The 15491-nt window shown below is 40.7% G+C and overlaps 1 protein-coding gene across 1 annotated transcript in view; it reads left to right on the top strand.

Moving 5' to 3' along the window:
- LOC126188961 (laminin subunit alpha) overlaps positions 1–15491 on the top strand; it is a 364582-nt gene that overhangs the window by 122852 nt on the left and 226239 nt on the right. The window contains exon 12 of the mRNA XM_049930722.1: positions 1238–1396. Coding sequence (XP_049786679.1) covers positions 1238–1396 — 159 coding nt within the window. The remainder of the gene's footprint in view (positions 1–1237; positions 1397–15491) is intronic.

Here is a 15491-nt window from a genome sequence, read left to right as displayed (position 1 = left end):
TCTTAAACAACTTCCAGTCCACTCCAATAACACTGTGATGCTACTGGAGGAATGAATTTGACAATGGATGTGGAATCAAGTATGGTAAGGGCACAGGGGGTAGGCCCTGAGATGGACCACCTCCTCAGCTTGGAAATCATGCTAACTTCAACAAGCGCTATGCACCAAATGTCAGTCTGACGAAAAATGTCACTCACACTATTTTTATAAACAGTCAATTTTGTGGAAAGGGTGTCTTTTCTCAGCCACAAGCAAAAAAAACAAAGAAAGATCCCATTTCTTTCAATGCTTTTTCCATTTTTAAGCCATCTCTGGGCCATAATTTTGTTGGGACTTAGAAAATTCGAATTCAGTTCCCTCAAAAGCATGTAGAAAGCTTATCAAGAAAACTTCTACAAAACTTGCCTTGAGGAAATGTTGTGAGTTACTCAAAATGTGACAGCAGATTTGAAAGCCGTATATTGAACATATTCTCTGGGAAGGCTTGAAGAGTGACAGGCACCTTCACTGTTTTGTAAAAAAATGAAAAGTATATAAGAAAGGTATGTAGTTTGTATTGTTCTTTTATCTGTTGGTTTCTGAATCTCCTACAATTCTTGTAGAATACCATTTACATTCTCCTGTATCACTAAGCCTTCTGTAAGCATCCCATCTTAACACCACTTCATTGACTTACATGTTAAATGTCACTACTTATTAATTAAAATAGCTTCTCACAAGGTGTCAGACATTTGAGGTGGTCACCAGTAAGCCTTGCATCAGTTTTTAGCATTGCTAGCCACTTTACCATGGGAGTTGCATTACTGAATGCTAAATCTAAAAATGCTTCTCTAGAAAAGTATGTCATATTACTTCTCAAATACTATTTAGAAAATGTTTAGTTGCTTTTGATAGTAAACTTTAAAATGGAACTTACAGTACTCTGCAGAAGTGCCTAGATGCATGATGGAATGTTAATAAGCTACATAAATTATCAATTTAGTTCATGTAAAATAGTAATTACTGCAGCTGTTTAGATGTAGCAGATCTTAAAGATCTTTTAAGTGACATGTCACTGATAAAGGTAATATCGTTACCACCTTTACCTGAATACAAGAAGTGACTGGGATTCAAGAGGCTAAGGAATAAGGAGAATGTAAACAGAACAATTAATTGTTCTCTATTTTGTATAAATATTTCAAGCTCTAGTTCCAAAAAATTACAATGCATTTGAGCTTCAATTTTCTTATATTTACAGAATGTGACTGCTATCTTCCTGGTGTTATGGGTGGACTTGGAGTCTGTGACACTAAAACAGGTCAATGTTATTGCAAGACATCTGTGGGTTCCAGAAGGTGTGATGAATGTAGGGATGGAACATACAACTTGAAGGAAGAAAACTTGTTTGGTTGCAGCGGTGAGTAGAAAATATGTTAATAAAAATTCTGCTCTTTTGTGGTTTGTTGGGATTTAGATGTTTGTTACATAATGTACATCTGATGGGGGACATGTAGAGTTCTTGCATACTGACCTTGTGCCTTTCCTCCATTGTTGTCCCTCATAAGGGTAGCAGGACATAGTTAGGCAGTCACAGACAACTTTGTTTTAGATAAAAATCTTTATAGTTTCAGATTTGTAAGTGGCTTGCCAAGCAGACTCTCTATAACAGGGATGTATAAACTATGACCTGCGAGTCAGACCTGGTCTATATACCACATTTACCCTATCATAAGACGAGGTTTTCTCCCCAGATGCATCATTTGAAAAATACAGGGTTGTCTTACATTTGCAGGTGAAACTATTGCTGCTGATGTTAATGTATTTACATTGTTTAACTGAGTGTATATGGAGTTCTACGGATCGGAGCGTGGAATGTTAGATCACTTAATCGGGCAGGTAGGTTAGAAAATTTAAAAAGGGAAATGGATAGGTTAAAGTTAGATATAGTGGGAATTAGTGAAGTTCGGTGGCAGGAGGAACAAGACTTCTGGTCAGGTGCCTACAGGGTTATAAACACAAAATCAAATGGGGGTAATGCAGGAGTAGGTTTAATAATGAATAGGAAAATAGGAATGCGGGTAAGCTACTACAAACAGCATAATGAACGCATTATTGTGGCCAAGATAGATACGAAGCCCACACCTACTACAGTAGTACAAGTTTACATGCCAACTAGCTCTGCAGATGACGAAGAAATTGAAGAAATGTATGATGAAATAAAAGAAATTATTCAGATAGTGAAGGGTGACGAAAATTTAATAGTCATGGGTGACTGGAATTCGGTAGTAGGAAAAGGGAGAGAAGGAAACGTAGTAGGTGAATATGGATTGGGGCTAATAAATGAAAGAGGAAGCCGCCTGGTTGAATTTTGCACAGAGCACAAGGAAACGTAGTAGGTGAATATAGATTGGGGCTAAGAAATGAAAGAGGAAGCCGCCTGGTAGAATTTTGCACAGAGCACAACTTTATCATAGCCAACACTTGGTTTAAGAATCATGAAAGAAGGTTGTGGACATGGAAGAACCCTGGAGATACTAAAAGGTATCGGATAGATTATATAATGGTAAGACAGATTTAGGAACCAGGTTTTAAATTGTAAGACATTTCCAGGGGCAGATGTGGACTCTGACCACAATCTTTTGGTTATGAGCTGTAGATTAAAACTGAAGAAACTGCAAAAAGGTGGGAATTTAAGGAGATGGCACCTGGATAAACTGAAAGAACCAGAGGTTGTACAGAGTTTCAGGGAGAGCATAAGGGAACAATTGACAGGAATGGGGGAAAGAAATACAGTAGAAGAATGGATAGCTTTGAGGAATGAAGTAGTGAAGGCAGCAGAGGATCAAGTAGATAAAAAGACGAGGGCTAGAAGAAATCCATGGGTAACAGAAGAAATATTGAATTTAATTGATGAAAGGAGAAAATATAAAAATGCAGTAAATGAAGCAGGCAAAAAGGAATACAAACGTCTCAAAAATGCGATCGACAGGAAGTGCAAAATGGCTAAGCAGGGATGGCTAGAGGACAAATGTAAGGATGTAGAAGCTTATCTCACTAGTGGTAAGATAGATACTGCCAACAGGAAATTTAAAGAGACCTTTGGAGATAAGAGAACCACTTGTATGAACATCAAGAGCTCAGATGGAAACCCAGTTCTAAGCAAAGAAGGGAAAGCAGAAAGGTGGAAGGAGTATATAGAAGGTCTATACAAGGGTGATGTACTTGAGGACAATATTATGGAAATGGAAGAGGATGTAGATGAAGATGAAATGGGAGATACGATACTGCGTGAAGAGTTTGACAGAGCACTGAAAGACCTGAGTTGAAACAAGGCCCCCGGAGTAGACAACATTCCATTGGAACTACTGACGGCCTTGGGAGAGCCAGTCCTGACAAAACTCTACCATCTGGTGAGCAGGATGTGTGAAACAGGCGAAATACCCTCAGACTTCAAGAAGAATATAATAATTCCAATCCCAAAGAAAGCAGGTGTTGACAGATGTGAAAATTACCGAACAATCAGTTTAATAAGCCACAGCTGCAAAATACTAACACGAATTCTTTACAGATGAATGGAAAAACTAGTAGAAGCCGACCTCGGGGAAGATCAGTTTGGATTCCGTAGAAATACTGGAACACGTGAGGGAATACTGACCTTACGACTTATCTTAGAAGAAAGATTAAGGAAAGGCAAACCTACGTTTCTAGCATTTGTAGACTTAGAGAAAGCTTTTGACAATGTTGACTGGAATACTCTCTTTCAAACTCTAAAGGTGGCAGGGGTAAAATACAGGGAGCGAAAGGCTATTTATAATTTGTACAGAAACCAGATGGCAGTTATAAGAGTCGAAGGACATGAAAGGGAAGCAGTGGTTGGGAAGGGAGTAAGACAGGGTTGTAGCCTCTCCCCGACGTTATTCAATCTGTATATTGAGCAAGCAGTAAAGGAAACAAAAGAAAAATTCGGAGTAGGTATTAAAATCCATGGAGAAGAAATAAAAACTTTGAGGTTCGCCGATGACATTGTAATTCTGTCAGAGACAACAAAGGACTTGGAAGAGCAGTTGAATGGAATGGATAGCGTCTTGAAAGGAGGATATAAGATGAACATCAACAAAAGCAAAACAAGGATAATGGAATGTAGTCGAATTAAGTCAGGTGATCCTGAGGGAATTAGATTAGGAAATGAGACACTTAAAGTAGTAAAGGAGTTTTGCTATTTGGGGAGCAAAATAACTGATGATGGTCGAAGTAGAGAGGATATAAAATGTAGACTGGCAATGGCAAGGAAAGCATTTCTGAAGAAGGGAAATTTGTTAACATCGAGTATAGATTTAAGTGTCATTAAGTCGTTTCTGAAAGTGGAGTGTGGCCTTGTATGGAAGTGAAACATGGACGATAAATAGTTTGGACAGGAAGAGAATAGAAGCTTTCGAAATGTGGTGCTACAGAAGAATGCTGAAGATTAGATGGGTAGATCACATAACTAATGAGGAGGTATTGAATAGGATTGGGGAGAAGAGAAGTTTGTGGCACAACTTGACCAGAAGAAGGGATCGGTTGGTAGGACATGTTCTGAGGCATCAAGGGATCACCAATTTAGTATTGGAGGGCAGCATGGAGGGTAAAAATCATAGAGGGAGACCAAGAGATGAATACACTAAGCAGATTCAGAAGGATGTAGGTTGCAGTAGGTACTGGGAGATGAAGAAGCTTGCACAGGATAGAGTAGCATGGAGAGCTGCATCAAACCAGTCTCAGGACTGAAGACCACAACAACAACAACAACAACAACAGGTTCAGATTTGTAAGTGGCTTGCCAAGCAGACTCTCTATAACAGGGATGTATAAACTATGACCTGCGAGTCAGACCTGGTCTATATACCATTTTTACCCTATCATAAGACGAGGTTTTCTCCCCAGATGCATCATTTGAAAAATATAGGGTTGTCTTACATTTGCAGGTGAAACTATTGCTGCTGATGTTAATGTGTTTACATTGTTTAACTGAGTGTATATGGATAACCTTACTCTTACAGATGAAGCTTTTGCTTAAAATAAATCATATTGTCACGAGAATAAATTTCAGACGCAAGACCCGTCTGGAGCTAGTACCAACAGTCATCAGTAGATAGCGGGACGAGCGAAGTTGGTGAATTGTACTGAGTCATGATTGTGATCTTTTATTTATGTATTTTTGTTGCTGATGTTACACATGACTTGCACACTAGAAGACATTGTGGTCTGTGTTTGATAGTTGCTCAAACACAGTGCTATCGAATGGTTGGAGGGGGAACTGTGATACCAGGTTGGCTGAGAACTAGATGAGTGCAGGGAGGGGAGTAACAAGTGGGCAACAAATTATATCATGTTGCCAACCATTGAAGCCTATACTGTATACTTTGGCATTTTAGGAACATCTGCCACTTTTAAACTAAAGTTTGGCTGAATTCATTTGTAGTCAGAATTGAATCGACTTTAAAACTGGACAGATACTTAAAAATAGTTCTGCAGGTAAAAGTCTAAATAAGGGCTGGTGGTGTGCTTATGTACTTTGTGCTGCAATGTTGTTGACACTCACAGGGACGTGACAGGAATGAAAGGGGATGTGTCAGCTGCTGGTTCTGCACAGCCAATGAGAGAGTGGCAGGCAGATGATATGTTTGGAAGCAAGAGGCATTGGGATATTTTCATGTCAGTAAAGAAGCGAAATCCGTATATATTTGCATAAAAATAGCTGTGTTCTCAGGTCCCACAGTAACCACAACTACATAAATCACAACATATTAGGAAGAAACAACCAAAAATTTATGACAGCAAAGACATCAATTTCAACTGTTCAGCAATCTGGTGCTCACTTATATGGAAGGTAAATGTTTTCTTGCAGTGAGCTATTATTACAGCCTACTTAATGTTGTTGTTGTTGTGGTCTTCAGTCCTGAGACTGGTTTGATGCAGCTCTCCGTGCTACTCTATCCTGTGCAAGCTTCTTCATCTCCCAGTATCTACTGCAACCTACATCCTTCTGAATCTGCTTAGTGTATTCATCTCTTGGTCTCCCTCTACGATTTTTACCCTCCACACTGCCCTCCAATGCTAAATTTGTGATCCCTTGATGCCTCAAAACATGTCCTACCAACCGATCCCTTCTTCTAGTCAAGTTGTGCCACAAACTTCTCTTCTCCCCAATCCTATTCAATACCTCCTCATTAGTTACGTGATCTACCCACCTTATCTTCAGCATTCTTCTGTAGCACCACATTTCGAAAGCTTCTATTCTCTTCTTGTCCAAACTAGTTATCGTCCATGTTTCACTTCCATACATGGCTACACTCCATACAAATACTTTCAGAAACGACTTCCTGACACTTAAATCTATACTCGATGTTAACAAATTCCTCTTCTTGAGAAACGCTTTCCTTGCCATTGCCAGTCTACATTTTATATCCTCTCTACTTCGACCATCATCTGTTATTTTACTCCCTAAATAGCAAAACTCCTTTACTACTTTAAGTGTCTCATTTCCTAATCTAATTCCCTCAGCATCACCCGACTTAATTTGACTACATTCCATTATCCTCGTTTTGCTTTTGCTGATGTTCATCTTATATCCTCCTTTCAAGACACTGTCCATTCCGTTCAACTGCTCTTCCAAGTCCTTTGCTGTCTCTGACAGAATTACAATGTCATCGGCGAACATCAAAGTTTTTACTTCTTCTCCATGAACTTTAATACCTACTCCGAATTTTTCTTTTGTTTCCTTTACTGCTTGCTCAATATACAGATTGAATAACATCGGGGAGAGGCTACAACCCTGTCTTACTCTTTTCCCAACCACTGCTTCCCTTTCATGCCCCTCGACTCTTATAACTGCCATCTGGTTTCTGTACAAACTGTAAATAGCCTTTTGCTCCCTGTATTTTACCCCTGCCACCTTCAGAATTTGAAAGAGAGTATTCCAGTTAACATTGTCAAAAGCTTTCTCTAAGTCTACAAATGCTAGAAATGTAGGTTTGCCTTTTCTTAATCTTTCTTCTAAGATAAGTCGTAAGGTCAGTATTGCCTCACGTGTTCCAACATTTCTACGGAATCCAAACTGATCTTCCCCGAGGTCGGCTTCTACCAGTTTTTCCATTCGTCTGTAAAGAATTCGCGTTAGTATTTTGCAGCTGTGACTTATTAAACTGATAGTTCGGTAATTTTCACATCTGTCAACACCTGCTTTCTTTGGGATTGGAATTATTATATTCTTCTTGAAGTCTGATGGTATTTCGCCTGTCTCATACATCGTGCTCACCAGATGGTAGAGTTTTTCATGACTGGCTCTCCCGAGGCCATCAGTAGTTCAAATGGAATGTTGTCTACTCCCGGGGCCTTGTTTCGACTCAGGTCTTTCAGTGCTCTGTCAAACTCTTCACGCAGTATCTTATCTCCCATTTCGTCTTCATCTACATCCTCTTCCATTTCCATAATATTGTCCTCAAGTACATCGCCCTTGTATAAACCCTCTATATACTCCTTCCACCTTTCTGCCTTCCCTTCGTGGCTTAGAACTGGGTTGCCATCTGAGCTCTTGATATTCATACAAGTGGTTCTCTTATCTCCAAAGGTCTCTTTAATTTTCCTGTTGGCAGTATCTATCTTACCCCTAGTGAGACAAGCCTCTACATCCTTACATTTGTCCTCTAGCCGTCCCTGCTTAGCCATTTTGCACTTCCTGTCGATATCATTTTTGAGACGTTTGTATTCCTTTTTGCCTGCTTCATTTACTGCATTTTTATATTTTCTCCTTTCATCCATTAAATTCAATATTTCTTCTGTTACCCAAGGATTTCTATTAGCCCTCGTCTTTTTACCTACTTGATCCTCTGCTGCCTTCACTACTTCATCCCTCAAAGCTACCCATTCTTCTTCTACTGTATTTCTTTCCCCCATTCCTGTCAATTGTTCCCTTATGCTCTCCCTGAAACTCTGTACAACCTCTGGTTCTTTCAGTTTATCCAGGTCCCATCTCGTTAAATTCCCACCTTTTTGCAGTTTCTTCAGTTTCAATCTGCAGTTCATAACCAATAGATTGTGGTCAGAATCCACATCTGCCCCAGGAAATGTCTTACAATTTAAAACCTGGTTCCTAAATCTCTGTCTTACCATTATATAATCTATCTGATACTTTTTAGTATCTCCAGGATTCTTCCAGGTATACAACCTTCTTTTATGATTCTTGAACCAAGTGTTGGCTATGATTAAGTTATGCTCTGTGCAAAATTCTACAAGGCGGCTTCCTCTTTCATTCCTTCCCCCCAATCCATATTCACCTACTATGTTTCCTTCTCTCCCTTTTCCTACTGACGAATTCCAGTCACCCATGACTATTAAATTTTCGTCTCCCTTCACTACCTGAATAATTTCTTTTATCTCGTCATACATTTCATCTATTTCTTCATCATCTGCAGAGGTAGTTGGCATATAAACTTTTACTACTGTAGTAGGCATGGGCTTTGTGTCTATCTTGGCCACAATAATGCGTTCACTATGCTGTTTGTAGTAGCTAACCCGCACTCCTATTTTTTTATTCATTATTAAACCTACTCCTGCATTACCGCTATTTGATTTTGTATTTATAACCCTGTAATCACCTGACCAAAAGTCTTGTTCCTCCTGCCACCGAACTTCACTAATTCCCACTATATCTAACTTTAACCTATTCATTTCCCTTTTTAAATTTTCTAACCTACCTGCCCGATTAAGGGATCTGACATTCCACGCTCCGATCCGTAGAACGCCAGTTTTCTTTCTCCTGATAACGACGTGCTCCTGAGTAGTCCCCGCCCGGAGATCCGAATGGGGGACTATTTTACCTCCGGAATATTTTACCCAAGAGGACGCCATCATCATTTAATCATACAGTAGAGCTGCATGTCCTCGGGAAAAATTACGGCCGTAGTTTCCCCTTGCTTTCAGCCGTTCGCAATACCAGCACAGCAAGGCCGTTTTGGTTAATGTTACAAGGCCAGATCAGTCAATCATCCAGACTGTTGCCCCTGCAACTACTGAAAAGGCTGCTGCCCCTCTTCAGGAACCACATGTTTGTCTGGCCTCTCAACAGATACCCCTCCGTTGTGGTTGTACCTACGGTACGGCCATCTGTATCGCTGAGGCACGCAAGCCTCCCCACCAACGGCAAGGTCCATGGTTCATGGGGGGGCCTACTTAATGAAAGCAAGAAAACAACAGTGTGTGTGTGTGTGTGTGTGTGTGTGTGTGTGTGTGTGTCAGTCTTTGTTCTTAATTTAACAATGAAAACAATCAGTTGTTGACAAACTAATTTAACTGGATAGATAAAAAATCTACTCACCAAGTGGCGGCAGAACACTCACATAAAAGACTGTTGTAATTGGCAACTTTCGGAGCCCGTGGCTCCTTCTTCAGCCAGAAGCTTTGAAGGGGAAGGAAGAGAGGGAGCGAAGGAAAAGGAGAGGAGAGGTCTAGGAAAAGGGGTAGATTTTGGGAAAGTCACCCAGAACCGCAGGTCAGGGTAGACTGCATTGGACAAAATTTGAAAACCTGTGAACGTAAAGGTGAAAGACAGGGTAATATTCAGACAGAGATTATTCCTTAAATGTCATACATGAGTTAATGAGGTTGGAAAGGTAACCACATTGTGCGTTACAGATGTGACTGGAGGGGGGGGGGTGAAAAACAGACAGGTAAGACAATGAAAGATGTAGAAAAGTAAAACAGAGTGAAACAAAGAGTAGTTACTGTGAAGAAATTCTGAGACAGAAGAAATTAACATATAAGGCCAGGCAGGTGGCGAGAACAAAGGACATTTTGTAATGTTAGTTCCCCTCTGCGGAGCTCTGAGAGACCTGTGTCTGGGGGAAGAATTCAAATGGCACATGTGGGGTAAAAGGCACTGAGGTCATGTTTATCATATTGTAGAGAATGCTCTGCAACAGGGTATTGCAAGTTGCCAGTATTCACTCTCTGCCTATCCATTCATCCTAACTGATAATTTGGTGGTAGTCATGCAAATGTAGAAGACCAAACAGTGTTTACATAACAGATGGTATATAATGTGTGTCGTTTCACAGGTGGCTCTCCCTTTGATAGTATATGTTTTGCCAGTTACAGAGCTGCTATAGGTGGTGGTAGGAGGGTGCATAGGGCAAGTCTTGCAGTGGGGATGGTCACAGGAGTAGGAGCCATAGGGTAGGGAGATGTGTGTAGAAGGAGCGTAGAGTCTGACAAGAATATTGTGGAGATTGGGAGGATGGTGGAAAACTATTCTAGATGTGGTGGGCAAAATTTCAGACAGGGCATGACTTTAGGAAGTCATGGTCCTGTCGAAGTAGCTGATTAACACATTCCAGACCTGGATAATACTGAGTCACCAGTGGTGTTCTCCAAAGTTGGTTTTTTGGAGGGATCAGCAGTACCTAGGATTGGATGTGATGGCCTGGGAACCTGCTTTTTAACTAGGCTAGTGGGGTAATTACATGCAGTGAAGGCTGAATGGTGTATTGCTGTGAAGAGTCTGCGTCCGAACAAATATGTTTGCCTCAGATGCCAAGGCTGTATGTGAGGGAACGTTTGACATGGAAAGGATGGCAACTGTCAAAATGTAAGTACTGTTGTTTGTTGTTAGGTGTGCAGCTGGCCTTCGGTGGGGCTGAGATCAACATCAAGGAAGTGACATGGAATTTGGAATAGGACCATGTGAAATTTAATTGGGAGAATGTATTCAGAGATGCAGAAATTTTAGCAGGTCAGCCTCGCCGCGAGTCCATGCAAATTTTCATATAACAATTTACAATTTGTTACACTGCATGGCCTTATCCCGATCGTCTTTTGCCAATTTATTGAGAAATTTGACAGCTATTTTCTCTCCCATCATTCACTTGTCTTGTTTATGCATAATTCATTCAGGTTTTTGTGTGCTTGTTTTGACAAACCATTCTCATCTACATTTATTGCTGTCTCGTAAGTCACTTTAATTGCCAAGCTAAGTAGTTTACATTTTCTCCTATGACTTTCTCTTTCTGTTTACCCAATTTTTAAAAATGTGTCTATTTTCAAGACTTTCTCAATCAATTTTTTCTTTTTTTTCCAAAATTTTTTTTCATATCATGTAGATCGCCCACTCATTACCTCTGATTAATGATTTTTGTACGAATTTTCCTGATTTTTCTGAATTTTTTCCATAATTCTTCCTTGCTTTTCTTCTGTTTTTCTATCTTTTCCACCCTCAGCTATTTTCTGTGCCCTCCCATGATTTCTAACTCTCCAAACTGTCCTCTCTTTCCATAATGAATCCCATCGCATATTACATCCATTCTTTTTGAAAACATGCTTTTGCACTATGAAAACTAAGGTCCCATATTCTGTTTCTTGAAACCTTTTGTCCCTGGGAGTAACTCTAAAATGCCTAACATTGAAAGTCCCTGTTTCTGGTTGTAATCCTAATCTACACCAGGCTCTTTTACAGTTTCAAATACAGCAATCTCTTGCAGGCTCTTTTACAGTTTCAAATACAGCAATCTCTTGCTCTTCCCAGCTAATCTATGACATGCCCGCCGCATCAGCCAATTTCCGCTCTACCAGACTTCTCTCCTTATACAAAATCATGCAGTTATGTGCCCCTCTTGATTCCTTAACTGGTATCATCCACCAAGCTAATTTCAAACTGCAACAACATGCCAGAATTCAGCTGAAAAAGCTATCCCAGCTTCTCCTAAGCTACCTGAACAGTGGTGTTTCCCTTCCTGTCCCTGTGCAGCTTCCTAAACAGCTGCACCATCAACCACCCCTCCTCTCCTACAAATCGAGTTTGGCCGATCTCCTTAACATCCCACAGCATCCAGTACTGCCCCCCTGACCAAGAATAACCCATAATCACAAGAACGAGTCACAAGAGTACAGTGTCTTTAACCTCTCATCTGAAGCACTTGCCCCTCCTGAATTATCTGGATTATCTAAGGGTCTCACTTTCAGCACTAAATCTGCATCTGATTGTAGTGGTTTGGTGACAAACCTCCTGTCCTTTACACATAATAACCATTGGAAACCCAAAACCTTTCCAAACCTGACATTGAACCCTTCCTGAATAGTTCCAACCATGATCCCAACTTGATCCACCACCACTACCTCAGAATCATCTCTTATAAGCCTTCCAAGAATTCCTCACATCCATCATGGCTTAAAAACCTTTCCTCAGGTCCCTACAACATGATGCTAACCTGTCCTCTGCAGAACTCCACAGTCTACATTCCCTAAAAGCTGATGACTTCATCATTATCCTCCCAGCAGACAAACGATCTACCACTGTGGTGCTTGACTGTCAGGAGTATGTTAGTGAAGATCTATGCTAGGCATCTGACACCTCTACATACAGCATCTGCCACCAAGATCCCACCCCTGTGATAAAACTGACATGCACTCCCTCCTAAAAACCTCAGGCCCCTCACAAGGACTAACTTCTCAATCAAATAGAACTTCTCACCCCACCCAAACCATGCGGCCTCACCGTTTTACCTTCTTTCTAAGATCCACAAACCCATTCATCCTGGCTTTCCTATAGTTGCTAGCTTCAAAACACCCACTGAATGTATATCTGTCTTAGTCGGTCAATACCTGCAACCCTTAGTACAAAGACTTCCCTCCTACATCCAAGATACCATTTATTTCCTAGATCATCTGAAATCCGTGCCCATCCCAATCCCACCACACATCTTGCTTGTCACCATTGATGCCACCTCTCTCTATACCAATATCCCCCACATACAAGGTCTGTCTGTTGCTTAACATTTCTTCAGTCAGCACCCACCTGATTGCAAACCTATGACATCTTTCTTACTCACCTTAATCAATTTATTCTTACCAACAACTACTTCACCTTTGAGGGACAGACATACAAACAGGTCAGTGATATGGCCATGGGAGCCAGGATGGCTCCTTCCTATGCCAACCTTTCCATGGGTCACTTGGAGGGGGCTTTCCTGGTATCCCTAAGCCTTCAGCCCCTGGTTTGATTTAGATACATTGATGACATCTTTACCGTAGACCTCATGGTGAGGCTGACCTGCTAAAATTCGTGGAATCTCTGAATATGTTCTCCCAATTAAATTTCACGTGGTCCTATTCTGAATCCCATGCCACTTTCCTTGATGTTGATCCCGCCTTCACCAAAGGCCAGCTACCCACTATCTTCCACATTAAACGTACCAACAAACCACAGTACTTACATTTTGACAGTTGCCATCCTTTCCATGTCAAACATTCCCTTCCATACAGCCTTGGCATCTGAGGCAAACATATTTCTTCAGATGCACACTCTTTGCAGCAATGCACCACCACTATCACCTCAGCCTCCACTGCATGTAATTACCCCAGTAGCCTAGTTAAAAAGCAGGTTTCCCAGGCCACCACATCCAATCCTGGTACTGCTGATCCCTCCAAAAAACAACTTCGGAGCACACCACTGGTGACTCAGTATTATCCTGATCTGGAATATGTTAATCAGTTGCTTTGATAGGACCACGACTTATTAAAATCATGCCCTATCTGAAATTTTGCCCACCACATCTAGAATAGTTTTCCATCGTCCTCCCGATCTCCACTATATTCTTGTCAACTCTAGGCACCTTCTGCACCCATCTTCTTGCCTTATGGCTCCTACTCCTGTGACCATCCCCACTGCAAGACTTGCCTTGTGCAACCTCCTACCACCAACTGTAGCAACTCTGTTGCTGACAACACATATACTATCAAAGAGAGAGCCACCTGTGACACGACACACATTATATACCATCTGTTATGTAAACACTGTTTGGCCTTTTGCATTGGCATGACTACCTCCAAATTATCAGCTAGGATGAATGGGTGCAGGTAGAAGGTGTATACTGGCAATGGGAAATATACTTTGCAGAGCATGCTCTACTACATGACAATTCTGATCTCAGCACCTGTTTCACCACACATGCTATCCGGATTCTTTCCCCAGACACTAATTTCTCAGAACTCCACAGGTGGGCACTAACTGGATTCTTCCCCCAGACATTAGTTTCTGAGAACTATGCAGCTGGGAACTAACATTACAACATGTCTTACCATCTATTTTTCAATTCCCCCTGCCGTGGTCATGTCACTTCTGTTACGTACAATTTTCTTACCGTTCCACTCTTATGAACTCATGCATGACATTTAAGCAGTAATCTCTGTCTGTTTAAGTGGTAATCTCTGTCTGAATATTAACCTGTCTTCCACCTTGAAACTCTCAGGTTTTCACATCTCATCCAGTGCAATCCCCAACAATCAGTCTTTCCTTCTCAACCTGTGCGGTAAGTCTGCCCTGACCCGCCGTTCTGTGTGACTTTCCCAAAATCTACCCCTTTTCCTAGACCTCTTCTGTCCTTTTCCTTCAACCCCTGTCTTCCTTCCCCTTCAACCTTTCTGCCTGAAGAAGGAGCAACTGGCTTCGAAAGCTTGCCAATTACAACCGTCTTTTATGTGTGTGTTCCACTGCTGCTTGAAGAGTAGATTTTTTGTATATGCAGTTAAATTATTTTGTGTACTTAATTTGCAATACAGACATTACAATTTTAAAAGACTGTGTTCTCAAGTGGCATTTTTGCACAAAGCATTCTGTTTACTGCTCTGAAGTTTCAGAAGATGCAGGAATGCAAAAGTTGGAACCACTGATAATTTGACTCGTTTAATTTGGTATATAATATTTCAAGAGAGAGCATGGCATTTGCAGACAATGGTTTCTTGAACTAGGATAACACTTCCTTAAGCCTTGTACAGAGGAGTGTACAGGTTTCCTTTTCAAAAGGCTTCCAGAAGAACTGAAAAAAGTTGTGGTAAATCCCAAGTATTCAAATCCAAGTTGAAAGGTTTGCTTGTGACAAACAACTTCCTTTCAGCACAGCAGTCCCTTACAGTAGCTGAGAATTTTGGCTGTAATTTGATATTCGTATATCCCCTCACAGTTTTTTTTCACGTGTTATTAATTCTTTAATTCTGTTGTTTATAAATGTTCTAAAACCATGTAAACTATGTACTGTCTTAGCCCATGATTAAGTAGCATTGGATCTCTTGGTACCATTGATACATGAATAAATATATCAAGAAATGGATGTTTAATGTGATTGTTGTTGTATGTTCAGACTACAGTTCAGTTCTGGTAAGGTACAAGGCAGAGTCAGACAGTAACGCAAAATAATTTTTTCTCGCCTGGTATTGCAGCTAGTATGCTGAAATTTTCGTGGAGATATAGTTTGATGTTTGAGCTACAGAAGGTATTTTGTTTTTATGTGCAGCTCTAGCAACAGAAGCCTGAATTCTGAAACAAACATGGTGCACTTGTTACTGTCATCAACTTGTGAAGAGCAGTGAGTGTAGTTTGAGATTTTCAATTGTGAATCTTATCGAGGCAGTTCACATCTCTTGTGTACAGTGTACGATGTTGTTCATGACATGTTGTTATTTTGTAAAGTTGGTGCCTGATTGTT

The sequence above is a fragment of the Schistocerca cancellata genome, chromosome 5 (genome assembly GCF_023864275.1).
Source record: "Schistocerca cancellata isolate TAMUIC-IGC-003103 chromosome 5, iqSchCanc2.1, whole genome shotgun sequence".
In the NCBI taxonomy this organism is placed as follows: Eukaryota; Metazoa; Arthropoda; class Insecta; order Orthoptera; family Acrididae; genus Schistocerca; species Schistocerca cancellata.
Note: the sequence above shows the minus strand (reverse complement) of the source record. Positions and strands in the feature narration are given on the sequence as shown.